The sequence below is a fragment of the Aplysia californica genome, unplaced genomic scaffold (assembly GCF_000002075.1).
Source record: "Aplysia californica isolate F4 #8 unplaced genomic scaffold, AplCal3.0 scaffold00119, whole genome shotgun sequence".
NCBI classification, from domain to species: domain Eukaryota; kingdom Metazoa; phylum Mollusca; class Gastropoda; order Aplysiida; family Aplysiidae; genus Aplysia; species Aplysia californica.
This window is the reverse complement of record NW_004797389.1, coordinates 1,171,883-1,199,811: the sequence shown is the minus strand read 5'-3', so window position 1 is coordinate 1,199,811 and position 27,929 is coordinate 1,171,883. Positions and strand designations below refer to the sequence as shown.

The window sequence follows — 27,929 nt, the reverse complement described above, 5'->3', positions numbered from 1 at the left end:
TTTTTTTATTACTCTTTCTTACTGTGATATGAGTAGCATGAGCTCATGTTTGGTCAAAATTCAAATTCTAAACGTTGGAAAAAAAAGAAAGACATAATTTAGGTAAAAAAGTTAAAAGAACGAAACAGGTTGTTTTTTTTCTCTCTTGAAACATATTGCTTCCTGGGCTTATAACATTTGACCAGCTGGCTGACAATTTAGGTTCAAACCGTAAACAAAGTAGAAAACATGAAGTCATCGTCTGGTGCTGGGAAATTTTATTTGGCTGCAGTCTGCGAAACACTTCAAACACTGCGCGCATAAAGGGAGATGGAACAGATGAACTGATTATCAAGTTTAAACACGATTGTTAATGTTACGATGAACAAACTCAACACAGGAACCAAACAATACACCAGTGGGCTTGAAATGGAACATCAAACATTATATCTAGGGGATTTCAACACAAAAAATCTGCAACTTTTATTTTCTTTCAAGCCACAAATTCACAAGAATCATGTAACTTTTTCATTTTCAAGAAAAATCTGAAATGATGTGAAGATCTGAAAATGGAAAATCAGCAAGCTTGCAAGTACAGTGGAACTCGGATTCAACGAGATCGCCGGGCCTGACCCAAAATCATGTTGAATCTGAGTGTTCATTATAGCAAACGTGAGGTTTTGTGTAGATAATTACGGGCACTGAGCCAGTAATGTGTAAAGAGAAGTAACAAGTAGTGCCTGAAATGCCTGCGTGTTATGAGCTATGTAAAAAAAGGCCGATTCGTTCAAAAGCACGCCAGTGTCATCTTGATAGTTTTCCAAAAAGTTGTGTTGCTGTGTAGAGCCTAGCATATAATTTTAGATTCCATATGATAGACAAGCGAACAATTCTTTACGTAGATCTACGTCAAGACTAGCTTATCATTGAATAATGATCAGTTGCCGAGGGGGAAAAAGACTGTTACGCGTTTGTATCTGCGACGTTCAATGCCTAGCCCGCTGATTTCGCTATGTATGTGTTAGACTTTATATACGGTACTGTAGTGCTCCTCATGTAACTGGAACTTCGAAAAAAATAACAGTCAGGTCACATGTAAAAACTCACACAAATCCATGGACAAAAATCTTCCATCATCCTGTAAAAAAAACAACATACCTCACAGAGTACTGTTTAAAGTTTCCTCACATCTGCACAAATATCTGAAACAACTTCATGAGGCATTAAGTTACAAAAACTGGATGAAACAAGAAATTTTTGTAATCACTCAAACAGACAATTTATTTGAAACCGTAATAAAAAACCCTGAAAAAACAAAGTCGAAAATACAATGGAGTCCACTATAACTGAGCATGGTTAATCCAGCAGATTTCAGTTTAAGCGGACTCCGATATAACAAATTTCTAATTTTTTCAGACCATTGTGAGCAACGTGCATGTACTCTGGAGACTGGCAATATTCTGCAGCACAAATTTACAGGTAGAAAACTGGACAAGAGTAGCAGTAACTTCACTCATAGGGGCTCATTCACCATCCTCCATCAGCAAGAGTCCATAACCGTCAGCTCGCAATACTCAGACTTGCCAACTTTTAAAAAACCCAATCAGGGACAACCAACATTATTATAACATCAGATTACATAACAGCAGATAAAATTGCATCAAGTGGGACAGGTTTTGGGGTAGTGTATGTGATAAGTCTCTCAAATTCCTGACTGCAAAATCTGGAACAGCTGAGGGTAAGCCGGAATAGTTGCGAGGCTGCATACTCTTAGTGTTCCAATCCGTGCACATGCCAGTTAGGAAAACAGGAGGGAAGTCTTCAGACATCTCCTCAGTGTATCCAGCGACTGCACATTCTGAGGAGAGAGAAAAAATTAATTTCTTCACTGGTCAAAAACAAGAAACACAATCTAACTTTCTCAAATGAACACCCGTATAAGACATTCACCTATGCAAACGGCCATTTCCTATTTTCTCCCTTGTGTGTTTTTTACATTACAGTTTAATGACACTGTGTAAGATGTCCACTTCTCTCCTTGTCAATGGGCGGCAGTCTTAGACAATTTTGATTTTAATAATAAGTAGCACTTTTGTATAACACATTACTGGTAAACAGCAAGCTCTTTGTGCTTTAACATCTTTATTATTACCCCAGCATAACCATGGGCAATCAGAAACATTCTCGGCTTCCCAGAAAGCATACAGTGCAAACTGCCCAATAAGTACTCAAAGATTAATAAACTGACAAGATCTTTAGTTGTCTATAGCTGGGTACCCATTCCCACATGGGCGAAGTGAGGAAAATTGATGTAAAGCCCCTTTCCCAAGAACACAATGTCAGGTTCTTGAAGAGTTTTGAACCCACAATTGTTTGGATGCGAGGCCAACAGCCTTATCCCCAGACCACCAACACTATTGAAATTGAAAAGAAACTGTCTGACCCACGGTCTGTGATACTGAAGTGAAAATGTCAAATTCCTGTGCAGAGAGCAATGTTTCTCTTGTATTCACTCCACACTGAAGTTAATATTACACTGGAATCTGATCCACGGCTAGGAATTATATTGCTCCATGTTAAATAATAAACCATTTTGGCAAGTAGCATGATACATCAATCTTATGATAACCAATTTCCAGGTTCCGATCTTTTCCTTTCAGGAGAGAAGAGACAATAAAGTTAATTGCAATACACATTGTTGAATTGTCTAGCTGCGTGCATTTTTAATTTCTTACTTCAGTACTAAATGAAAGTAAAGATGGTAAGGGAAGTTTTAGTTGAACACATAACCTACTCCCAACAATGAACATATAATTATTGTAAAAAACGAACCCAAAAAGAACATTAAAAATTTGTTCATCAGTAGACATTGGGTCAAAGACGGGGAAAAAACATCAGCATACTCAGAGCTTGTATCAGTGTACATTATTTGTTTGAGAAAGAAAAAGGAGTACACTCACAGTTATGCTTCAAAGTATCTAGAAACCTGCATCTGTGGTGTAGCAGTTAGCCACTTCCCTGTTCCACACAGGACATGAGTTTGATTTCTGAGTGGGGAGAATTTTTATCGAGTATCTTGGTCTTCCTGCTCGGATGTTGTATTCCTTTCAGCCAGGGTTGGCCTTGACAGTTAGGGTTAGAAGCCTACATCCTAAATTATCTAAATTGTGTTGAAGGGGGTGTAAAGACATCTACATTTGTAAAAAAAAAAGAACAAAAACAATTGAAGGCAGACATAAGTAGTGCCAATGCAGAAGCTTTCAAATTCAAGACTTTATGAGAGAGAGAGAGAGAAATAGAAAAAGTCTACAAACTTCCATGCTATGAGAGAGAAAAAGTCTTACAAATTCAAAAGAAACTTACAAATTGAGCAACAAGTCTTCTCTGGAACGCCTCTAAATCTTCCTTCACAAAAGTTTTCTGTTTTTTCTGAAATGCAAGAATAGTAGGTTGAAATAATTGATTACGACGAAAACAAAAACACCGCTCCCAAACTTTGTTGAAAAAATAGTTTAGCACGCAAATGGCAAAATCGTCAAGACGCAGAAATCTTTTTGTTTTCTACGAATTTTAAATACAAGGAATATACCGTAAAAGTAAAAAATTCAGAACCAGAAAATTTGTTTGCTATGTGCTTGTTTCACTATGAGCATGCTGCATTCTATAATTGAAATGACACCTTTGGGTTTTAACCTGTTTACAAACAATTTGTCTTTACAAATACTCCTAATCTTGGCATACATAATAAAAAAGATTTACAAAAAAAAGAAATTATAAATATAGTAGGCCTAAATAAACCAATGAATTTCAAAATCATTTTTGATAAGTTGTGTAAGACTGATGGAAACAAGACTTTAAAAAAAAAAGAAGTAATTTATATATAAATCTGATTGGGGTTCATGGAAGGGGGACAAAAATCAGAGGGCTCCGATTTTATCAGCGTACTTGACAGGTCTTACAATAGAAAAACCTGTGAAAAAGAGAAGGGAATTTGTAGCTTTGTTCAGTACAGATATACCTGAGACTTGTCCTCCTCCAGCCTGGCCTTCTTCAGGTCGTACAACACTGCCCGGTGAGCCTCCCTCATTTTGTTCAGCCTGTTACAGGACAAACAGAAACTCATATGTGAGGCAGTGTGGTGAAATCAGGCGCTCATCAAAATACAGAAATTGTAGAAACGCATTTTTCCACCATTTTGGAAATTAAAAAAAAAAAAAATTTTTGTGGCTCAACCTTTTTTATGTCCATATATAAAAACACTTTTCCATGTGAATTTTACTGAAAAACATTGATTAAAGGCACAAAATATGTCGTTTTTCTGTTTTCAAGGACTCTTTAGCTGTTGGAGTTACCAAACTTTGGCGGTCATTTTCTCACTAATTTCACTACTGAAACCAGGCAAATATCTTGAGTTATATTCAAGATAGATGGATATTTATTTCATAGGAATCAAGGCAAATATAAACCAACTTTCAGCTGATACCAATAACTCCAGATGCCCCAAAATTGATGAGCACCCAATTCCAATGCGTCGTGACACATATATACATCCATTATATATATTCGTACAGTGGTGTCTGCCAAGTTCAACCCCTTAGGAAATAAGCCTTGGTTACTACTAAGCGAAGGTACCTGTTAACTGAATTGTCAAAGGGGAGGTGTGTGTGTGTGTGTGTGTGTGTGTGTGTGTGTGTGTGTGTGTGTGTGTGAGTGTGTGTGTGTGTGTGTGTGTGTGCGCGAGTGAGTGTGAGAGTGATCTCCCACCTACCCCCGTTAGATACACATATGCACATGCACGAGTCCTAATCACGGGATGTGGTGATATTTTTGTATTGAAATAACAAAAATTGGTAGCTTTTAATTGAGTCGGTGCTTGACCGCAAGGTGGTATTGTTACACACAGTGACCGAGACTTTTACTTTTACCACCCAGCCGGGAGACTTCAAGAAAGGTGGCTCTAGGCCAGAGGCTGTGAACTGACCGGTTCTCAGCATAGTGTGTTTTTCCCATCCAAGCAGGTGTTGTGGGGAGATAACCAAAGAGAGGAGGGATGCACATACATTGACCTTATTGGCCATTCTCCTTCTTCATACTGTTTTTGAACAGTTAAGATTGAAAACTATTTTTTCTGACATATAATAGCACAGCAATCAAGGTTGCTGTTAGATGAAAAGGTTTTTCTGAAAGGGGTTATCTATTAGGAAAATTCTGTTACACAAGCTAAAGTTGCTGTAAGGCGGAGGTTTCTCAACTCTGGGTTGCTGTTAAGATAAATCTTTCTTGTCCTTGCTATTAAGATACATCTTTATTGTCCATATCCTGGCACATTCGTTTGATGTTTCACCACATACACAAACACACACACAAACAGGCACACACACGCATACGCACGCACATGTGCACACCCATATACACACACACTCTTCCCTCACACATCCTCTCTTCCATATAGATCTGTGCACATAACCATAATAATATAATAGTACACCTGCACTACAAACAGGCTTACAGACACAGACTTAATATAAACAATAATAATATTATAATTAACTCATTCGCTACGTATTATTTTCGGCTTGTGGACGAATTTTTTTCGGGAGGGCGAATGAGATGATGACTAGGGGGCAGGTAAAAGGTCTTTGGGGCCACAAATTCAAAAAAATATCAAAATATTATATACCAATATTTTCAGTATGGATTGTAGAATACATCTGTAATGTTTATTTATGTATTTTTCAACTTTGGTTTCAGTAAGAGGCGATTGTGCAACACAATTTTGATTGGATGCGGACAAAATTTGAAAATAAAAACTTTATAATCTTTGGTGAAACTAAAAAAATATGCTTGCACCTAGTCAATTGATACATCAAAATAACCATAAATGAATATAGAATTGGAAAATATTGAAAAGTTAGCAGTTATTCACATACATTCCATAATATTTGTACATTTGGATCATAACATCCGATATTGAAAAAAAAATAAATTTTATAATCGTGAAAAACGATAATAAACAGAAAAAAACCCACTCGTATCTTATATGTAATTATTCAGAATAGCATTTGGAATAAACCTATACATGTCTTGAGTGGCACTTTTTGTGTAATTTCATCAAAAAGCAGAGATTTTTGGGAGAAAAAAATATTTTGACAATTTAGCTCTAGACCTAGATCTGGCACGCAAAAATATTGATTTCTCAATAACAGTGCATTGGCAATATGAGTTCAATCGTATCAATATTATAAAAAAGAGTCCTACACTTCTTTAGTGGGCAAAATAATGATAGACTTTGTTGTGTAAAATTACTAAGACTGGTGTCCGGGCTATAATTTTGGCATCGCGATAAAACAAAGTCGAATAAACTATGAAATTGCGTTTCAAAACTGAATCTAACCTTCCGATTTTCAGTGGAAATGCTTGACCCGGAAGTCAACATTATATTATGACCTTTATTTTAACATGGATATGTGGATTGGAATAGAATCTAAGCTAAAATTGAAGATCGGTTCTCGAGCCGCCGGAGGCGGCTTAGCATACTGACAGCACTTTAGCCGCGCCGCCCCCCACGGCTGGGCGTAGCGAATGAGTTAAGCTGTACATGCTCAGTATTCTGATTGTAACTCAATGGTATTCTGATGCATGCTCTGAGGTCACATGTTTGGTGAAGAAAGAAGAATAAAATATAACAGAAGCTGTATTCATTCCCTGTCCATGTCTGTTTTCCTTTTTCTTCAAAATAAACATGTTTTGCATGAGGAGAAAAAAGTGAAGGTTAAAAATAGCGTGGGTCTATATGCCTTCATGTCCATTCGGATAGACACGACCCGGTTTTTGTCGGGAGGAAGAAAATCGGTCGGATCGATTCTGTCTTGTGTGTCCACACAGTTCGGAAAAGACACGTCTAGTCTGTTGGCCTACTTATCCCCTCTGTCATAGCGGGCTGTGTTTACAGTACGGGGCTAAAAATAATCAAGAGGTCACATGGACCCAAAGCGGGAAAAAGAAAAGTATGTGTTTTATCTTTTTATCCGGGCTACGAGTATACTCGTAATAAGGTCCAGTCCGGGCTACGAGTATACTCGGAACAGCGATACGGTCACTTCAGAGAAGCTAGTTATGCTTGAAATTACCAAAATACACAAATACGGTGATGCTAGCTATGTCTGAATATTTAAATTTTCCTATGAACAGCGGTTTCTTTGTTTTTGATGGCATTAAAAGCTTGAATGATGTCTCGAAAACGCAAGTTCACGACCGTCGAAGTACTTCTTGAAAAGGCGCTGGGTTGTGAGGGGGAATGATACTAATTTGAAGAAAGTGACTCTGAATCTAGAGCCGTAAATTCCGTTGTGGATGATAACTACATGGTGAAGGGGTCAGTACTGAAATTCATGCTGTATCGATGGTGCGGGCTAGATCTATAAAATCTAAGGGGACCTCGTGGGCGTGGCAACCAGGATCAAGTTGGAGGGGGGAATACACCTCAAAATTTACACAGTCAAATGGAATTTTCACTGATTTCTTAGGAAAAAACGGTTCTCCATTTCATCTACTGGCTTTCCGAGAGACAGACGGAATCGGGCCGGTTGGAATCTGTTCAGTGGACACGCACCCTAAATCTTTATCTCTGGCAAGCCATTCCCAGCGGCTCAGGGACATTTCTTTACGACGACTTCAACATCAAATTACTATTAGGCTGTTGCCGAAAACAGGTCTCTTTTATCAGTATTTCTTTCCTTAGATGAAGAACTATTAAAATAGGTTCACCTTGTTTTGATATAAAGACCGATTTAGTGACGATTTTGTCATTTTTAGATTTACTACCAAAAAGGGGCCCCGGCTTAGTGGATTTACCCTCCTCGGAGATAAAGAGATAAGGGATGACAGGAAAAAAAACCCCAACAAATAAAGATTCTCACTGAGCGGTCTGTGCCAGCCTGCTCTGTGATATCTTCTCCATCTGCTGACTCCACACATGCTGAAACAGAAGAAAGAACAGTTCACAGGATAACCAGCAAATCATCATACATTCATCAGCAAGGATTTGAGATGTACGAAGCTCAAAATTTTATAATTTTAAAAAAATGGCAGTTTCTCCAACTGTGGTGTTAAATGTATATGCTTCAGAAATATTTAATCAAAATTCAGATTCTAAATGTTCAAAAAAAAAGAAAGAGAGGATAGATAATTGGTATTAATGCAAAGACTAATGGATGTTTTTTATTTTATTTAGCATACACAGCTGACACTGGTGAGCTCCTAAAACAATGTAAGTGTTTTTATACTCTGATCACAACAATTTAGATCATTTAGAAGCAGGGCTTTTGACCTTGCTTGTCAGGGCCTTCCTACGGCGAGAGGAATACAACATCCTAGTGGAAAGACCGAGATACTCCATAAAAATTTCTCCCCACTTGTGAACCGAACTTGGGTCCTGCATGCGACAGCAAAGCGCCTAACCGCTACAACACAGATGCTGGTGTTGATTATATAGGAATAAAAACAATCAAGAAATCAGTGTGAAAGCAGTCGAATCTCATAAGCCAAGAAACAGATGAATAGAAACCTGTCATAGGTTTTCCAGTCCAGTCTAAGCATTCGACGAAGTTAAGTTTTAGCAAGATTTTTACTCCGCTCGCAACTGCATAAGGTGATATGAGCGCCAAGGGGTGGATGTCAACTGAGAAGTCCAAACGGGGAATTAGGCTTTATCTGCTCACCTCTCTAGCCTTAACAGCACAAAGTCTGTTTCGACTATCAAGGCATCCCTGAAATAGCAGTTCACAAGAGAGTGACAAACATACAGAAGAAGTAGAGGAAAAATGACGATAGTGAGGACGAGAAAAGAAAAAGCAGCAGTTCCCCCTATGTTGTTTCAGCACAATATGAGCGTGACATTGGTAAGTCAGCCCATTTACAATTCTACTGTGCATACGAACATATTAAATATACGAACATATTAAATATCCCCCCTTTGGGAATGGCCTAAAGACACTTCATTCAGTGGCATTGCCTGGGGGGGGGGGGGGGCGCATTTAACAAAAACTGTCTAAACTGGCTACTCATTGTCAAGGAGAAAAGTGACTGTCTTAGACAGGTGGACATTTTACAGTATCATTATAATGTAAAAAATATGCAAGAGAAAAAAAGGGAAATGGTCGTTTGTACAGGTGATTGCCTTATACAGATGGTCCTTCGAGCAGGTTCGATTGTATTTGAATGTATTATTATATTGCATATAGCAAGCTACAACAGAGTCAATACCCAACTTACAGTGACCTGCTCCTCAAATACTTTCATGTCTGCCAAGTCTTTCTTGGTCTTGTTCATCATACTGTGAAGCAGGTCTTGGAATCTTCCCATGGGACTGCCGATAGGAACAAATAAGAGAAAGGTCATAGTTTTATGGAGTTATAAACACAAATAGGTTACACAAGTGTCAAAGATAAGAGATGTTACTAAAGAGTAACAAACAAAGAAAAGGAGGAGAGATGAAGATGATAGATGTTTGATAGGAAAGCAGGAGCAAACTCCACCATATCATCCACAAACCATCTGACAAAACAAGAGAAACACTTAATAATAAGACATTAAGGAAATGTGTCATGGCATGATGGAATCAGGTGCTGGTCAATTTTTGGGGAGTTATTGGTACCATCATAAAGCTTCTTTTTTTTTGTCTTGCTCTTGATGAAAAATATACTCAACTATCTTGAATAGAGGTCGAGATATTTGCAAATGAAGGAGGTGAGAAGTCACCTGGTGTCAGAGGTAAAATTAGCGAAAATCTGTTTGTTATGTGTGTGTTTTGCCATAGAAGCATATTTCACTATGTGGTGTGTCTCAGACTGCACTTTTACACAAGTCAGTGGATGAATATTCCACAGGAGGGCAAATCATCAAATTGCCTTTCAAAGCTGTGTTCACAGATGACCAGTATGTTTTTATTACCTTTTTCCTGGCTGTGAGATGGACACAGGTGATGGAATATCATCAGGAATATCTGCCTCATGTTGGGAGCTCATCTGAAATGTAAACAAAAAAGGCATAATGAACAAAACTGAAAGATCTGCAAAAACCTGCAAAATCACAACATTAAAGGAAAAGGTAAGATCTCACAAAACAGCCAAAAATTCAAATGAATTATGAAATATTAGCTTTTGGATATGACCCTGCAAGGCAGCGTCCAGGGAAAAAGGAGCAGAGGCAGACCGAAGAAGAGTTGAGAGGACAACATCAAAGAATGGACAGGCCTGGAACTCAAAGTCATGCTCAGGAAAGCTGAATACTGGAAGGAGTGGAGGAAGCTGGTGGCCAAATCTTCAAAAGCGCCCCGACGGACATCCAGTCTATGGGATAGGTAAAGGTGAATCTTTTGGATAACCTTAGTCAAAAATGCGAAACATTTCAAACTTTTTTTATATTTACGAAGAAAAGATAAACTCATAAGCAACAAATGCAAAGGTATATAAACACATGTTGCAGAGGTAAAGCTAAATCTGTACTGAACATTAAAAGATGAACATTTAGAAATCATTTTTGTCTTTAAAAAAAACAACTTACGCCCCAATCGACACAACTGATATTAATATTTTAAGATAAGCATAAATTTGAGACATGCTGAAAAAATGGTTTACTTCTCAGATTATATCCCCATAAAACTTATAGGTTGAGTTTTACAATTTGCTAGTATGAAACGATAATAGACAGGCTAAATTTAAAGAAAATGGCATAAGTTGAAAGTTTATCAATTTTTATCAATTTTCAGCCAATATCTCCATTGAAGGATAGCGAGAAGTAACTCATGTTGTCAGCACATCTCACAAATGTGTACATACTTTTCGAAACTTTGACCCAACCAAAGCCCGCAAGTTTCCAAGGTCTGGGTTGAAGTTCTGATCGTACGGCTCCTCACACTCAGACAATCGGCTTGAAGAAGTTTCAGAGGACTTCAAAGAGGCTTGCGAAGTCCGCCGCTTTTTCAACTCATTTATAGTCTTACAGAAGGCTATGAGAGGCTGGGATATATCCCCGTCGTTCACATCGTCAGAGCTGAGTGTTGTGAGGGAAGAGTGGAGATTCGGGGACAGAATGCTGGAGAGAGAGAGCGGCTCTGGGGGAGAATATGTTAGTTGGGCCTCATCTTCATCCAGAGAAAGCGCCGTTGATCGGAGTTTCTCTGGGCTCGATCCATCCTCTATTCTGAACTGGCCAAATCCAAAATCAGACATTGGCAAAGATGGTCTTTGCTTCATTGAATAGACAGGAGATGGGGAAGATAAATCCAGCTTTCTCTGAGATTTTCTTTTTTCCTTCCTCAAGGTATCATGCCCAGTATTTGAAGAAGGTTTGTCCTTTCTTGGTCTTTCTAATTTGTTGTCCATGACAGAGACTAGTTTCCTTTTTGAAGGTGTTTTCACAGACTCTTCGAGAGTGGATGGGACATCATCTGCTGCACAGGTTTCTTCCACCAGATCTGGGGAAAAATGAAGGAGACTTCAGATAGAAGCAAAAAACAATCTGTGCATAAGTACAGGTAAATAAATAGCTGATAACACTAAAAGCACCACTCTAAAAAGTCAGCAGATAGGCTCATATTTATAACAAAAGTTGTTAGTTTAGATAAACAGTCAAACCTGCCTTAGCAGTCTCCTCTCCATAGCGGTCACTGTACTAACAGCCACTGTTCCTTGACACCCTTGCATTTTTCCTATATTTTTAACCTGTCCATAGTGGCCCCTGCTTATTGTGCCTACAGTCAGTCATTATCGTGACAAGTGGGCCTCAAGACCTGTCCATAGTTTTCCACCAACCTATCCTCAAACTGAGTGTGTATTGGACAGATATTAGTTTTGATGAAAATGAAATGAAAAGGTACATTTATTAAGATTTCTGATTCTAAACTGTCTGTTGACTTTCTAAAGTCTAGTAAGTGACCATAACTCAGCCCCTGTCCAGAGTGTGCACCTGTCTATAAGTCACTGTTCTTTGTGAATTTGAGAGGCAGTTAAGGGCAGGTTCGACTGTACTTTGAGAACTTTGCATCAAGGATATTATTTCTGGAACCCGACTGATGGTGTGTTGAACACAGAAAAACTGTTTTGTTTGTGAAGATGCCCAACATTGTGTCCTTGGGAATGGCACTTTATACAAATTTTAATCACTTCACGCGGGTGGGAATGGGTATTCATTTTTTGGTCAAACACTTGTACCACACTTGAAGTAAACGAAAACGACAAAAAGTACATACCAAATGTTAAGCACTTTTTGGCTGATGTCTCAGTACTTGACTGGTTTGACTGACAGCTGGTACTGCCATCACTGTTCTGTTCTTCCGCATCAGAGTCAGATATCATCTGGGAGAGTCAAGGGTAGCTAGAACTCACAGTAAACTACTCAGTGCAACTGACAGACAGTAAAATCAGAGTTTTATGGCACTCAAATAGGTCATAGAAGAGTCAAAGATTAGAGTTGTTACTAGTGAACATACAAAGAAAATGAGAAGAGTTAAGGAAGATAGATGATTATTGATAGGAAAGAAGGAGCAAACCCCACCAGAGCATCCGCCAACCATCCACAAATAAAATGACAAACAAGTTTCCTTTTGATAAGTAAACTGTCAGAAAACAGCAAGGATACAGGGTACTTCCTCTTCAGTGCTGATCTGCTTGGCCTGGTGGTTGATGATGGTCCTGTAACAAGAACAGAAATCATTTTGATAATAATAAATAGCAATTTGTATTGAGCATATCCCCGCTCAGAAGCAAACTCTATGTGCTATTTAATTTACAGGATATTATTATCCTGGCAGACCCTAGAAATGTGCTCATAAGACCTTATGCAGTTGCTAGCATTGTAAAACACTAACCGAACTGAAACAGACCTAAGAACATTCAGAAACATTCTTGGCTTCCTTGTGTGAGGTTCAAACTCACAACCTTTAAGTTGTGAGCCCAACAGCCTAAGCACTAGACCATCAAGGTTATTATGTAGTTAGCAAACTTGACACCTCCCCCCTCCCCCAAAGCAGTGGCCACTTACAATATTCCCCTACATACTCAGACAACCAAATCCACTCTGATGATTCCTTAACCATACATTGACAGAAGAATACAGAATATAAACCCACGGCAGTGGATACCAATTTGTAAAAATAAATACAACTCTGTGTATTTTGACATGTGAATTATAAAAAAAGTTTGCATCAAATTTAACTCATTATGCCTGGAGTGACGATAATATATTGACTGCTTACTGTAAGACTCCTCCACACGCCATTCTGAAAAGTAACGTATAACGGAGTCGAACACTGAGCAGTCAACATACCTTTGTTGAAAACAAAGCAGGAGAGTCAATCTGAGTAATGTACCCTCTTGTAATAGGTGGTGCTAATTAGAGAATCAAAGCCAGTGCAATGGGAAAATCAATTAAAATAACTGCAGGTACAATGAGTTAAACCTCAGAACGTCATGAAACAGTCCTGAATGAGCTGATTTTTGACAAAGCCAAGCATAAACGCACAAACCAGACATTGTGCAGTAAGAACATAGCAAGTATCCACAAACCAACAAAGTTGTGAACCAACCTGATACATATCCTGGCCCAGACGTCTGTGCTAGTTGAGAGTCTGTTCTCGCACTTGTCCCACACATCTTGTCCACTACCACCTGCACAAACAAAATCTTTTTTTACACTTCTTTTCTTTACTTTTCCTTCTTTGCTATTCCAGGTTAAATGATGCTTCTCTTCTTCATTTATATTATCACTATTATTATTATCATTATTATTATTTTTCCAATTAATAATATTACTATTATCATTATAAATATAATTGTTATTACTATTCAGGTGCCAGGTCTAGAGTAGACACTGAGGATCACCGTACCCAACTCCTTCCTGTAGTCTGTTAGCCTAACAACAAGACTTGTGACTTGGTCGAGTGAACAGAACTGATCGACAGCCGAAATTGTCTAAGATGGCCATTCATTGTCAAGAAAAAAGGTGGCTGTCTTAGACAGGTGTCTTTCACAGTGCCTTTATAATGTAAATAAAATGATAGGGGAAAATGGGAGGTGGCCTTTTGTATAGGTGACTGTTATATATATATATATATATATATAGATTTGACTATTACTTTCCTCACTCCATATCTTGGCTTCTTTGATATGTTTCAAAGGAAAGACATCATCAATATATTTGGAATCAAGGGAGGTATAAGGCTGTGTCTTACTATTTTACAAGTGTTATAGGGATATTATTTTTATGGTAGGGAATTGCTACTAATAAACAAGATTTAAAAAGTACTTACACTGAGCTGGTGGTTCAACACAGACGACATAGAGGTCCACGATAACTCCGAATTGCTTACAGATTTCGCTTTTTTCACAGTTCGCCGCCTCTTTACCTTGCCCGCAGCATTCACAGGAACGACAGAATCATAAAGTTGATCTACTTGGTCAATTCCAACATCTTGGACAGTTCCTGTTAGGTCTATTCCAATATCTTGAACAGTTCCAGTTAGGTCTATTCCAACATCTTGAACAGTTCCAATATGGTCTATTCCAACATCATTGTCAGACAAATGTTCCACTATCATATCAGAGTCAGAATCAGCATGTCCACTTTTCTTCTGAGCCGGCGAACTCGCTGTGCTACTCGGAGACTTGAAGGATAACTGGTAAAGAAATCATGATCTTTGTATCAGGCAAAAGAAGTTTTTCTAAAATTTACTGACCTCAGCTCTTTATGGGAATGTTGAGATGTAGCAATGAGACATACATAAATTACTTGATGCAAAATGAGCATGAAGCAAAATTCAGATCTAAGGGAAAAAAAACCCCAACAGAATTACACATTTTAGGAATATAAAGTCTCGCCTGCGCAATGCAAGAAGCTTTCCCATATAAGCTGCAATTTGGCATGACACTGGGCTTAGTACATTTATTTAAACAGCTTGCAGAGGAGATGCCTTATCATTATTGTGCACAGATCTGCCAACCACTTCACGATCAAAAGCAGTTTTCCAGAGAATCCTCCCTAAAAATCAGAGTTAGGGGAAAACAATTGGGAATCTCCAGAACCCCAGCAGATTTAACGAAAAGTCGCATTCAACAGATGAAAATGAAGTTCAAGAAAAAAATAAGTATTTTGAGCAAATTCGTTCAGGGTCCTTCAGCCAAACAACCCCCCCCCCCCCCAAAAAAAACAACCCCAAAAATCTGAATTGATCCTATTTTATCGGAGTACTTGGCAGGTCTGGGATCAAAACAAATTGTCTGATAATCACCATTTTCTCTTGTTTTCCTGAAGACTTTCTGTTACTTTTGTGAGAGCTATTTGTTAAGATGGAGGCATGAGACTTCTGGAAAAAAAGAAATACAAACAGGATTGGTATCAAAAGCATCACACATCACAAGATGGTATCAGGCACAGTGGGGCCGTCTTCAAAGAAGTCTATTTGGTAAAGTTTGGTTAAAGTTTTATGGCACTCGCAACTGCATAAGGTCATATTGGCTGCTCAGTGTAAAGCTCCGTCATACGTCACTTTTCAAAACAGTCTATGGCTGAGTTTTACACATAGCAATCGATATGAACATATGGGACACAAGTTGGCTGCATTCCCATAAGTTCACAACACAGCAAGTAAGAATGGCTGAAGTATCTTGTGTAAAACATTATATACGTTTTGGAGTAAAAATCCACATTGTCTTTATAAAACTCTGTGGGAATCAACAATGGAGAACAAATTCTTTACATTAGAACATTTAAAATCTCTTGGGAAGTCTGTTAGACAGGAGCATCTAAAATCTGGTTACAGAACTCAAGAAAGACCACTTCTACACCTAATTTCATGTCCATGCTTCACGCACTTCTATTTCTTGAATATTTAAAATACTCAGAGAGATGATGAAATTGACCCTGCTTTATAACATAGTAAAAAAAAACAACTGATATAATTATTATACATATTCAAAAAATGACTTTAATTCTTTGATATATTTACAAGTTATAAACCAACTGGCAAGTTTCTTTATTATTCTAAAACAGGTAAACAGACATAACTACCATCTCCCGTGATTTCTCAAAGGACTTCTTGTCTGTGTAACTGGAGCTTCCAGTCAGTCTGGATGTAGAAGAGTCCTAGTGGGAAGAAGAAAAACATCAAATGTGCAATTTACACACCTAGGTCATCTGTTTCATAAATGCTTCATTCTTACAATCACTGAGCCTATTTTTGCATTGCCGGTAGCTTCCTACCAATCACCATGCACCATGTTTGCGAGTGCTTCCATATCAGCAGGTGACGGTGCAAGCAAGAAAAATATGGAGGAAAAATACAAGACAGCCTGTCTCCGATGATTTGTTCTCAATAATGACTGGGAAGACAAAAACTCACATTAAGCCACTGTGAGCCTTTTTTCAACACACCCCCTGAACCCTTCAAATCTCTGATTTCAAGTCAGTCCTGAGGGGAAACAATCAGGATTTCAGCACTGGGCTGTAAGGGTTAAAAATAGTTTCACTTTTAACCACACACAACAAGAAGGAAAACAGTACAGGAATTTTTAAATGTGACAAGAGAAGAACTTACCTTTGTCCTCTTTGGGGGGAGACATGAATCGTAACTTTTTGTCATAGGAGAGTCTGGTGGTGGGAGGAAAAAATATTTTTTTTAAAAAGGGGCAATCCATTGTTTCCATTAACAAGTAAATTCACCATCACATGTTTTTAAAAAATTCGGACATATCAGCTTTCAACATTTTTCAGCAGCCAATGTGCTTCAGACATGCACAGGGAGCGCAATACACTTTCCAGTTTGTTATTTGTGTGTGTGTGAGAGTGTGAGAGAGAGAAGGGGGGGGGGGGGAAGAGAGAGAGACAGAGAGTGTGTGAGAGAGAGAGAGAAAAGGGGGGGGGGGGGATTTGTGTTGACATGTGCGAGATTGTGTATGTATATTTACCATGCCGCAGCAAATTTTCTCTTTGCAAAAGTCAATAAATTGTTACCCTAACTTGTCTTTCATTTGATAACTAACCTTCAAAATCATACACAGAATCCGGAGAAACACTGGGCATCTCTGTAAAATCTAAGGGACTCAAGATTTTCCTTCTCACAGCAGCTGTCACTTTTGTTACCGGCGTTCGCTGTCTCCTGTTGCTGCAATGTTGGCTCACTTTCGCAGAAAGAGTGGATGCAGGACGGCTGGCCTGGTCAGATGGAGAGTCACCCAGACAAACAACATCACCCTCAGCAGATTCTTGTCGCTGGTGGCACACCTGTGGTAGACAGTCATCGACAAAGTCATCATATGTGAAGCGTGCTGACAAAATGAGTTAATTCTCGGATTCAAGCCTTAAGGAATAAGATATATCATGCTAATAGGTGAAGTTTTTACAATTTATAAGTTTGAAATAATATAAGTCAGGTTATAGTTAAAGAATATGGCATCAATAGAGAATCTACAAATTTGAACCTAATGTCGATTTTTTTCCAATTTTTTTCCATTTGTGGATTGCAAGAAGTAACTCATTTTGTCAGCACATCTTACATATGTTTGCACCCCTTCCATTGTAGTCTCTCAGCATCTATCTACAGTACTCTACCCCACCCAGGCGTAAAAAGCATGCTCATACAGTCATACCAACTCTAACGGCCACCTGCCCAAGACAATCACCCGAACAAACAATCATTTCCCACTTCCCTTTCTGAGTTTTTTTCTAAATATTTTAAAGACACAGTCCAAGTTCACCACTTTTCTCCTCAACAAATTCGACTGTTATGCATAAATTAAACAAAAACTCCTCTTAACATAATTACAACCAACAAATTCCAAAGTAATCATTTTAGATTTCCAACACGATATCCTTAATTTTGGGCAAATAAATAACTTCTGACCAATGTATACACAATTGGGAATTTTCTAACCTGTTCCATATTCCTGTCCACAGGATCCCTCTGGTACGTTTTTCCTTGTACTTGATTGTCTTGCTTCTTGCATTTGGCAATCCAACTCAGTTCACTGCATGTTCTGTTAAGTTGCAAAATTTTTTCATTACATTACCATATATATATATATATATGTACGTGTGGATGAGAAAAGATAAGACAAGAAAAATAAATTTCATGACAGAACACGAGGAAAAGTTTTCTTGCATTAAAAGACTATTACTTTCCTTTTGCAAGTGGCAGACATGAAGTATGTGAACTACAGAAGGCCAAGAGCCCTTACATGCTAGTGGGACTGAGATATAAAATAAAAATGGACTAATTAGACATGAGAAAACTCGCATCATCATTGTTTGGATGGGATACAAACATTGAGACATCATACATCATTTCTACTTAATATATCAGTCTGTTCTCATGATGCTAAAGTAGAATTTTACTTGATGTTTTAAATTGTTCAAGCTTTGCTTATTCAAGGTAATTATTCATTCTTCTTGCTCATATCCTATCAAAATTACACCATCTGATTATCTATAATGTTGTGCCAGTGATGTGTTAGCTATAGTCAGTACAAGGTCATGTTAAAGTTAGTATTGTCGATGTCGACTGTGTATTGCTACTTTTTCAAGTTATGATTCGCTTTTGCCCACGAGACATTCCGAACTTCAACATATTAAGAGTAGGTTCAGAATAGTTGCAACTGATTCATCTCATTCAAAACCAAAGAAATCCTTTGCTACCTCCTCTGTAACTATAAAGTTCAAAAGAGACTATGTGAGTGTTTGGCACATTGCTCCTTCTTTCCTCTAAAACATCTATTGTCCTTATTTGTCCTTTCATTTGTGCATTTCTCTCTAGTAACACCTCTACACTTCAGCATTGTGACCTGATTGTGTTGCAAGTGCTACACGACTCTTACTAAAACTAAAAACTAAATCAAAAGAGACTATGCAATTAACTTACCCTACTGACTTGCGATCATACAAACTTCCCATGGACTGCTCATCACAATCTTTATCTGGAGCTCTTTGCTTGTCTACCGGTTCTTCAACCCCCTCCTCCTCCTCTTCATCCATGTAAGGCGTGCAAGGAATTGAGTCCTCAAGCGGAGGGAACACCAGACCACTGCTGCACTCATACACATCCATCTGCAATGATCAAGAAAACGATTAGATTAAGCAAGTTTCACTTATGTATTTTCAAGATATTTGCAATTGAAGGAAGAGGTGTCACCTGGTGTCAGAGAAAAAATTAGTGAGAAAATGACCGCCAAAGTTTGGCGACTTCCAAAGCTTGAGTGTCCTTTGAAACTGTAAATTACATTTTTTTGTGACTTAGGTCAACATTTTTCCTTCCATTATGTCCACACAGAATTGTGGTTTTTAGCGGAAAAAAAAGGTGCTGAGGGCCCCCCACAGTGTGCCCCCCACCCCACCCCAAGAAAAAAGAAAATTAACAAAAATAGCCCAATCGACAGAAAAATGTCAGTTTCTTTGATTTCGATATTATGACGACCACCTGATTTCACCACAATGCCACTCATGTATTAAAATATCCACACACATACAGACACACCTAGGCACACACACATATGGTGCAAATCTTGTACAAGCACAAACCTGACTGGAGAAGAGTCCGTGGCGGGGAGTTCTCTGAGAGACGTCCAGATTGGTGGCAGGGGATTTGTTCTCTTTGAGCTGCTTCTTCCCCACTTTATTTCTGGCTGAACTCACCGACTTTTGTGTTCTTGTTGCCTCACGGGACGTGTGAGTGGGCCTCGACTTTTGGTAATGGAAAGACTTTGTTTTGTTTACCACGGTGAGACGCTGACTGTTGCTATGACAACCTTTAGTAGCTTTCATTCCATCTTTCCTACTGGTGGACTTACTGTTCTTATTACATATTTTACTGGAGTTACCATCCAAAGGACTGAGAGATGTAAAGTAAGGAGCCCCTTTAGGTGCCGAGTAGCTCTCTCTATGGGATGGAGACGAGACAACATTACAACTGGCCTCAAAGTCGTAAGGATCGGCCCTCCAACTGTCCTGGGAGACGCTGGTGTACGTGGTCACCGTTTGCTTCCTCCATACACTGTGGTATTTGTGGCCGCTGTGTTTCAGCAACTTGTTTGGAGTACGCGAATCTGACGTGGACATATCTACATCTGCAGTGTGGCTCCCCCCACCTTCACGTATTCCAACCTTGCTCATTTTGACATTATTGGCACCGTTTTTCAACTGTTTGCCAAGAGCAGGACTGCATGCTGCATAGTTCAAACTTTCTCTCCACGGGGCTTTATCTTCACACTGCCTCGACTTTTTAACGACCGACCCTTTGCTCAGTACAGAATTCTCCAGAACTGAGCTTTTATCAGTGGAAGTATTACTCTCTTCATAGCAAACTGTTTTATTTCGGGGTCGAAGATTGAACTTGTGGGGATTATCGCAAGTCTCATTCAAAATTTGTCGTTCCTTCCCATCTATTTTCTTCTCTTTGTTTTTCTTCATTTCCTCTTTTTCGTTGTCGTCAATCTTTGCTTTCTTACTACTGGCTTGAGATCTACTGTTGGCAAAAGTAGACTCAGGCATTTTGTCAACATTTTCACAGGGGTCACCATACAGAGATGTTGCTGAGCTTACCTCAGAATCCTGTTCTGCTAGAGGACTTTTACTTTTCTGTGTGTCTCCACGCTTGTTAAAGAGTGTTTGTTTCTGTGAGGCGCCTTTAGCTGTTGTCTTAGCATGGGCTTTTGTATTGTCAGAATGATTGGGGTTCTTTTTCTTGGTCACCAGCTTCCCACAGACATAGCTACAGCTTATACTGCTGGAGATTTGTCGCCCTGGGCTCGTCTTAGACAAATTTCCAAAACCTTCCCCTGCTTTCTTCTGAGACGTGGTCTTCTCAAAGAATCTAGGATTAATTTGATGGGAACTATCTCCGTCCTTGATTTGAGAAATCTTGGTAGAACAAAACTCACTGGGCATTGTCTTGGATTTAAGGACAGTCGCTTCATCTTCAAACTTCTCTGAGATTTTGTTCAATGAATATTTCCTGGAGGTCTTTTCCCTTCCCTCAGGCTGTGAAATGGTTGTCTGTGTGGAAGGCTCAAGCACCTCCTGAGGCACAACCTGGGTTTCTGCGACCATGTCGGCTTGTGTCCCCGCAACGTTACTGCGCTCCACTTCTATGTACAGGTAGCCAGAGTTAGAACTCTGTGAGTCTCCTTTGCTTTTGTCAAGCGCTGCTGGACTCCCAATTTCTGCATCCTGCTCCGCACAGAGGTTGAGCTCCGTGTCACTTACAACATCTCCCTTCTCAACTGCAGCACACTCTTCCTGTCCTTTTTTCCTGTCAAACTTCTGGTTTACTTCCTTGAGAGAAGGAATCAAACCATGAAGAGTTCCTGTACTCACTTCTCGGGGTAATTCATGACTGACTTTACTAGCAAGGGTCTTTGTTCTTTGTTCAGTTCTCTTTGACTTTTTCCGTGATTTGTCTTTCTGAGTATTGCTCTCATTCAGTCCATGTGGGTTCATTGTTCTGCCTCTGAGCGACTTAAACGACTTCACTGGCTTAAACTCTTCCACAGACAAGTTGCCAGGACTGTAATGTTTGTGAGTGTCTCCAGCGATGACATCACCCACATCTGCTACAACGTCACTCCCACTTTGTTTCCTCCTGTCTGCCAGACTCTCTGGAACAAGCAAATTGAGATAACAATCAGTACTCTATGCCAAGTTTTTTTTTCACGCCCTCCTTTTATGGTTTGCCCGTTTCCTTTTATGCCAGTTTTTAATTTGCAACTTGAGTCACACTGTGTTAAGGAACTCAATGCAATAGCACCCCTTTTGACATTTCCTGAAAGACCTGAATGACCTCAATTCGTGAATTTATTTACTAGTCACGAAATTCGCAAATTCAAATCGCACACCTCTACTATAAGTGTATCCTCAAATATTGAATCATTATTCTTTTGTACATGTATGTGATGGGAGGGAGGGAAAGAGACAAAATGTAGAACAATAACATGTTATTGTTTGTTTATAGTCATTACAGAAGACTCTATTGTGACTGTGAGTTTTTATTGAACTCACTATTTTTTAGTACTCGGATTTTCGTTGCCAGATTCACTAAGTGAAAAACTTTTTCACAGAAATTTTGTATATCATCATCAAGTGCCATATCTGCAAGAGACATCAGTGATCATAGTTCTGCATTCACTACTTTGCTCCGATACTCTAAAAAAAGCCACATTATCCTGTGTTTACCACTCACCTTCATAATAACTAGAAACTGTTGGCTCTTGTATCTAGAAAAAAAGATAAAAAAAGAGGGAAAGCCTAACATGAGATCAAAAATTAAAAACATCAACTCAGAATTAAACTGTGCTCGTGTGCAACTACAAGAAAAAGACGGACAGAGTAAACAGAGTACGACTGCTTAGTGAAAGACTGCCATACGTCATTTTAAAAAGTGACATACAATGCAGTCGAGCAGCAGAGCAGTCTATATATAATACTATACTTCTGTGAAAGAGAGAGAGAGAGAGATGGTGAAGCTTTGAAATGTTCCTTGCTTTGGAAAACAACCTTAAACTGTTCAGCTTCTGGAACCAGGAGAATTCAATATTCTTGACAGAATACATTTGTGTCACAGCGCGGTGGAATCAGGCACTTGTAAATTTTCGGGCATGTGGAGTCATTGATAACATCTGAAAGCTCATTCACTTGTTCTGCTTTCAATTTTAAAAATATGCATCTATCTTGAATAGAAGTCAAATTATTTGCGATTGAAGGAGGCAAGGTCGCCTGGTTTCAGTAGTGAAATAAGCGAGAAAATGGCCACCAAGTTTGGGTACTCCAATAGCTAAAAAGTCCTTGAAAACTGAAAAATGACATATTTCGCGCTTTTAATCAACTTTTTCAGTAAAATTCACATGGAAATATGTCTTTGTATAGACATATAAGTAAAACGTTTTGTGCCAAAAAACAAAAATTCGATAAAAATAGCTTAACTGGCAGAAAAGTGCCTGTTTCTCACATTTCGCTATTTGGAAGAGCGCCTGGTTTCACCATGATGCCTCACATTCACTTATAAGAATCAAGGCTATGACCAAGCCAATTGTGTTTTTACTTTGATCAATCAGTCAAGTCTGGATTATGTAGCTTGCACATAGCTTGGATGTCGCTAAAAAACCCAATGAAATTTCATTCACATAACCATTCTATAAATCAAAATATCTTAAGAACAAAACTATAGCTGCCAACTTTTCAAAACCATAAAAACCAGACTTCACCCAAAAGGCGGGTTAAATGGTGAGCATTGAACAAGTAACCCTCTTCCAAACTCTTCACAAACATTTCTCTGCATTCAGTACTTATGATCAGTAGTTCACACAGTTAAAATAGACTTATATGGGCTTCTTTTTCATTATTATTCGCAAAATCAGGTCTGGAAAAGTGTATAACTTTTCTAAAGCATGGCAAGTCTATGAGGAGCACTACTAGAAAACAGAGCTGACTTACGTACTCAGACCCCTCAAAACGTATGTTTTTTTTAAAGTATTGGTCGGCAGCTATGAAAGAGGTATGCCATGAATTGAGTGACTCTACTACTTGGATTTCACGAGTCAGCTACTATTCCTACCATATGTTCAGCAACCACTTCTTTGGAACTTGTTCTTCTCGGCGGAGCAGAAGAAACTCTGGAAGCAGAGATACAGAAAGCAAAATTTTACGAGCAAGAAAAAAAATTGTTTCATTATTTTAACATTTGTACTTACATTATTATATTTTTTGTGAGCTTCATTACAACATTAAGAACTTTGATTTAGACAAAATATTTCCTAACCCTATCCCTACGCCCTGGGGTCATTTTGTACCCCCAGGGTTCTATTCTTCACATTTTAAAATACTTGTAGTACGAAGATCTCTTTGAAACTTTCAGTATTTCTCCCAAAAAAATTTTGACAGACTGCTAAGCAAAGCATATGGATCGGATTAACGAGTAAATTTCCTCTTTGGAAAGTGGTGGCACAGAGTTCCCCACATCATATTGATATGATAGTAAAACACGACGAACTGATAGGGCTAAACACATGCAAGTGATACCACAAATAAACTGCAACTGAAAATATTTTTCTTAAATGGGCTTAGTACATTTAACAGCCGGCTGATGATATATAACTTGGGAAAACAACAAGAGACATGCTCACAGTACAGCAATTTTAGACAGGACTGGTCACAGAAGGTATAAAACTCCCATGAAAGCAGTGGGACACAACTTCACGTCACCTCCTTGTGACTGGCATAGCTGCCAACTTTTCATAACAAAAAAGAAACAGATTCCTTAACTCCGCCAGTCAAGATGGTGGGCATCGGCCAATAGCCCTCTCAAAACTTTGTAAACACACTTTCCAGCATTCAATAAATTCAAGCTATTCAAGGTAAACCTAAAGCTAAACCTAAATCAAAAGATCTCTCCAATCTGTTTCCGGCTTTGATCCCTATACTATTCACAAATCCAGCATGGGCAAGTCCATGAAGAGCAATACTAGTAAACTGAGAATACATTTTTTCAACACAAAAAAATTACTGCTGTACCAACACCCTTAAAGACATATTAAATGTTTCTTTTGTACAGGTCGGCAGCTACGTACTGGTATAAAAAGGAACCCGCCAGTATTTGCTAAGAATTACCTGAAAGAAAAAAAGCAGTCGGTAGAAATTAGAAACTTTACCTTTCCGCAAACTCAAACTCCATGCATGACGAAGGAATAACATCTATAGGAGCTACCGTTTGGTCACCTGTAGAGAAAAATTGAAATCTTTTGTTAGAAAAAACCCCCCAGAAGTTTCACAAAGTACTCTATAAAGCAGTAAATTTTAAAAACAAAACTTGGATTTCAATGGCAAACAAGCATGCATAAATACATGATTAAACACACAAATATATGAGGCATCATGGTGAAATCAGGCTCTCGTCAAAATATTGAAATCAAGGAAATAGGCCGATGGACATTTTTTTCTATCAAGGAAATAGGCATTTTTTTGGCAGATGGACATTTTTTCCTATCAAGGAAATATGCATTTTTTTGGCTGATGAACATATTTTTCTAATTTTCTTTTTTTGGCTCAACATGTTTTCTGTCCATTTAAAAACATATTTTAGTGAGAATCTTACAGATAAAAAGTGATTAGAGGCACAAAAAATGTAAATTTTCCGTTTTTTCAAAGGAGTCTCAGACTATGGAAGTTCCCAAACTTTGGCTGCCATTTTCTCGCTAAATTTACCTCTGAAACCAGGTGACCCTGACCTCTTTCAATCGCAAATATTTAGACTTCTATTCAGCATAGATGGATATTTTTTTCACCAAAAGGGAGGCCAATAAACAGGCTTTAAGATGATATCAATAACCCCACTTGCACAAAAATTGACGAGCATCCGATTCCACCACGTCGTAATACACATACATACAAAGAATACATGCATACATAAATATATGATTAAACACACAAATATATATACAAAGAATACCAAATACACAATATTAAACCAGTGCAGAACAATTTCACAAATATGCTATGGCTGGTAGTCAATGTGCAGCACCCTGTTTTTTGAGCTAGGGTTATCTTGTCTTGCTCAAGGACACACCCCAGTGCCTGCCCATCTAAACCCTATGTGACCAACACTTGCTTGACATTACTTTGAGTCTGAACTCATGACACATTCGGCCATAGACAGAATCTATCTCTATAAAAAGCACATAAGAGAATCTACAAATAAGACTTTTCAACTTTATGAGACTATGAAGAGAAAAGTTACTATAGTCTGATCATTCCATACGTACAGGGAGCAAATGTTTCTCACACTAATGCTTTCATTTATTAAGTACAATTGAACCTGCTCTAAAGGCCACCTGATAAGACTATCAGCTATGCAAATGGCTATATATGTCAAATACGGCAACTTTTCTCCTCGACAAAGGGTGGCCATCTTAGATAATTTTAACAGTATTTCTCACACAAAGGTCCTTACTTTTACTTTTATCTACATACTATAAGGATACCTCCTATGAATGTAGATATAATATAAATTGTAAAGCTCATAGAGCTTGCTGTTGAGCGGGGATATGCACTACAAAAATGCCATCTTTTGCTTATAATAAGTTGAAATTGTCTAAGACAACCAAATGTTGCTGGGGAGGAGGAAAGTGGCTGTCTCAGACAGGTGGATGTCTCACATGTGTCACTGCAATGTTTTAAAAAAAAAAAGGGGGGGGGGGGAATGGGAAGAAGCCATTTGCACAGATTTGAATATCTTATATAGGTGGCCATTAGAGTATAATCAACTATTATTAATGGAGACAAAGCAGTCTAAAAAAAGCTACTTTTTTTCTTACCAAATTTTGTCTATGAAGCTGCCCGCCTTAAAAAGCAAAGAAAAGCTGGAGGCAAAAACTCAAACAAATCAAATATCAGAAAGATTGTACAAACAATGTATAGAAACAACCGTACTGGCATCATGCAGTTTCTTCCTCTTCTCCTTGCCAAGAGGACTTTGCAAAGTGACCACTGGAGTCTTGACTTTCTGTCCTGCTCTTTTCACAGGAGGAGTTTTGGGAGGAGGCAGTTGTTCTGAATAGTCGGAGCAATAGAAGACAGGAAATGAATCAGAAACACTTTAATTTTTGTTAAGTTTTGAAGCACTTGAACCAAAATAAGGTCATATAAATGCCGAAGAATAGAGGTTTTTCCAGAAGTAAAAGACAAAGAAAAGGAGGATGATAGATGTTTGATGGGAAAGAAGGAGCAAACCACACCAGAGCACCCACCAACCACACACACGCACACACATTAAAAACACACTAGCATTTGCAGTGTTGCGGTTAGATACTTTGCTGTCACACGCAGGAGACCCGAGTTCGAATCCTGAGTGGAGATAATTTTTTGGAGCATCTCGAGCCTTCTGCAGAGATGGTCCGATGTATCCCTCTCAGCCCAGGTTGACTCTGACAGGCAAAATTGGAAGCCTGAGTCCAAATTGATCTAAATTGTGTCAATGGGGGTGACTTCTTCTTTTTGTTCCCCTGCTAGATCTCAGGGTCCTTCAACTTGAAGTGCAATGATTTTTACGTGTGCAACTGTTTTTCCTACTTTGTAGGGGTTCTTGCCTGCAGGCAGCCGTATTCCAATTTTGAAGGTACTCTAGCATGTTTATTATACTGATTAGAGTATTTTCAGTTTTGGTTGGAATTCATTTTGAGTTTTGCCCAGGTGACGGCTGAAGCCTACTCTTATTGGGACCACTTAAGTATCTTTAACGTACGCAACTGGCACACAAGACCGCTGAGATTTTTCGCCCTTATATGAGAAGGCTAGGTGTTCAGTCTTACCTACCACAAGATAAAAAGTGTGGCTGAAAGACAGCAGCAAGAAAGAGCCAGTAGTAGCAATAGGAAGAGTCAGGAGTAAGGGAGAGAGGAAATGGATGAGAGTAGCTGGACTTGGTTTGAGGAAAGGGAATACAATGATAAAAGCTGTACAGCAGGCTGTTGAAAAAGTGGGTCACCAGATCTGGTTGAAGAGAAATAACAACAGCTGGAGTAAGAACTGATTGTTGACAGCAAAGACAGTGGAGCAGGCAGGAAGGCTTCACATTCAGTGAGGGGGCTTGGTGCGTCATTATAGCTGTAGATGGGAAGAGCCCGAAACAGAAATGCATTCTCTCCAGATGTTCTTACACCAGAGTCCGATCAGAGGAGCTTTTGACTGTCAGCAGTGCAGTCAGCTCTTCAGAACTAACTATGAAGCGTTCAATCGAAATTTTCTCAGACTGCCATCCATTGTCGAGGAAAAAAGTGGTTGTCTTTAACATGTGGACATCTTAAACAGTGTCATAATATCTTTTAAAAACACAAGAGGGGAAGTGGGAAGAGGTCATTTATAAAAGTGTTTGTTTTGGACAGATTTGACGGAATCTAAAAACGAAAAGGAAACTATAT

At 38.7% G+C, this 27,929-nt stretch overlaps 1 protein-coding gene across 3 annotated transcripts in view; it reads right to left on the bottom strand.

Moving 5' to 3' along the window:
• Positions 1 to 240: 240 nt before the first annotated feature.
• The window catches only part of LOC101854942, a 46,136-nt gene continuing 18,447 nt past the window's right edge, over positions 241 to 27,929 (bottom strand). For all 3 annotated transcript variants that reach the window (XM_013081183.2, XM_005096022.3, XM_005096023.3), the window contains 22 exons: positions 26,443 to 26,562; positions 24,666 to 24,732; positions 23,573 to 23,630; positions 22,202 to 22,235; positions 19,546 to 21,620; positions 18,890 to 19,074; positions 17,906 to 18,008; positions 17,016 to 17,256; positions 16,571 to 16,623; positions 16,045 to 16,119; positions 15,266 to 15,340; positions 14,288 to 14,653; positions 13,565 to 13,646; positions 12,619 to 12,671; positions 12,230 to 12,335; positions 10,818 to 11,455; positions 9,931 to 10,004; positions 9,253 to 9,346; positions 7,899 to 7,957; positions 3,998 to 4,076; positions 3,343 to 3,408; positions 241 to 1,837 (listed from right to left, as the gene is read on the bottom strand). In XM_013081183.2, the coding sequence (XP_012936637.1) occupies positions 1,778 to 1,837; positions 3,343 to 3,408; positions 3,998 to 4,076; positions 7,899 to 7,957; positions 9,253 to 9,346; positions 9,931 to 10,004; positions 10,818 to 11,455; positions 12,230 to 12,335; positions 12,619 to 12,671; positions 13,565 to 13,646; positions 14,288 to 14,653; positions 15,266 to 15,340; positions 16,045 to 16,119; positions 16,571 to 16,623; positions 17,016 to 17,256; positions 17,906 to 18,008; positions 18,890 to 19,074; positions 19,546 to 21,620; positions 22,202 to 22,235; positions 23,573 to 23,630; positions 24,666 to 24,732; positions 26,443 to 26,562 (4,763 nt within the window). In that variant the 3' untranslated portion in view covers positions 241 to 1,777. The remainder of the gene's footprint in view (positions 1,838 to 3,342; positions 3,409 to 3,997; positions 4,077 to 7,898; positions 7,958 to 9,252; positions 9,347 to 9,930; positions 10,005 to 10,817; positions 11,456 to 12,229; positions 12,336 to 12,618; positions 12,672 to 13,564; positions 13,647 to 14,287; positions 14,654 to 15,265; positions 15,341 to 16,044; positions 16,120 to 16,570; positions 16,624 to 17,015; positions 17,257 to 17,905; positions 18,009 to 18,889; positions 19,075 to 19,545; positions 21,621 to 22,201; positions 22,236 to 23,572; positions 23,631 to 24,665; positions 24,733 to 26,442; positions 26,563 to 27,929) is intronic.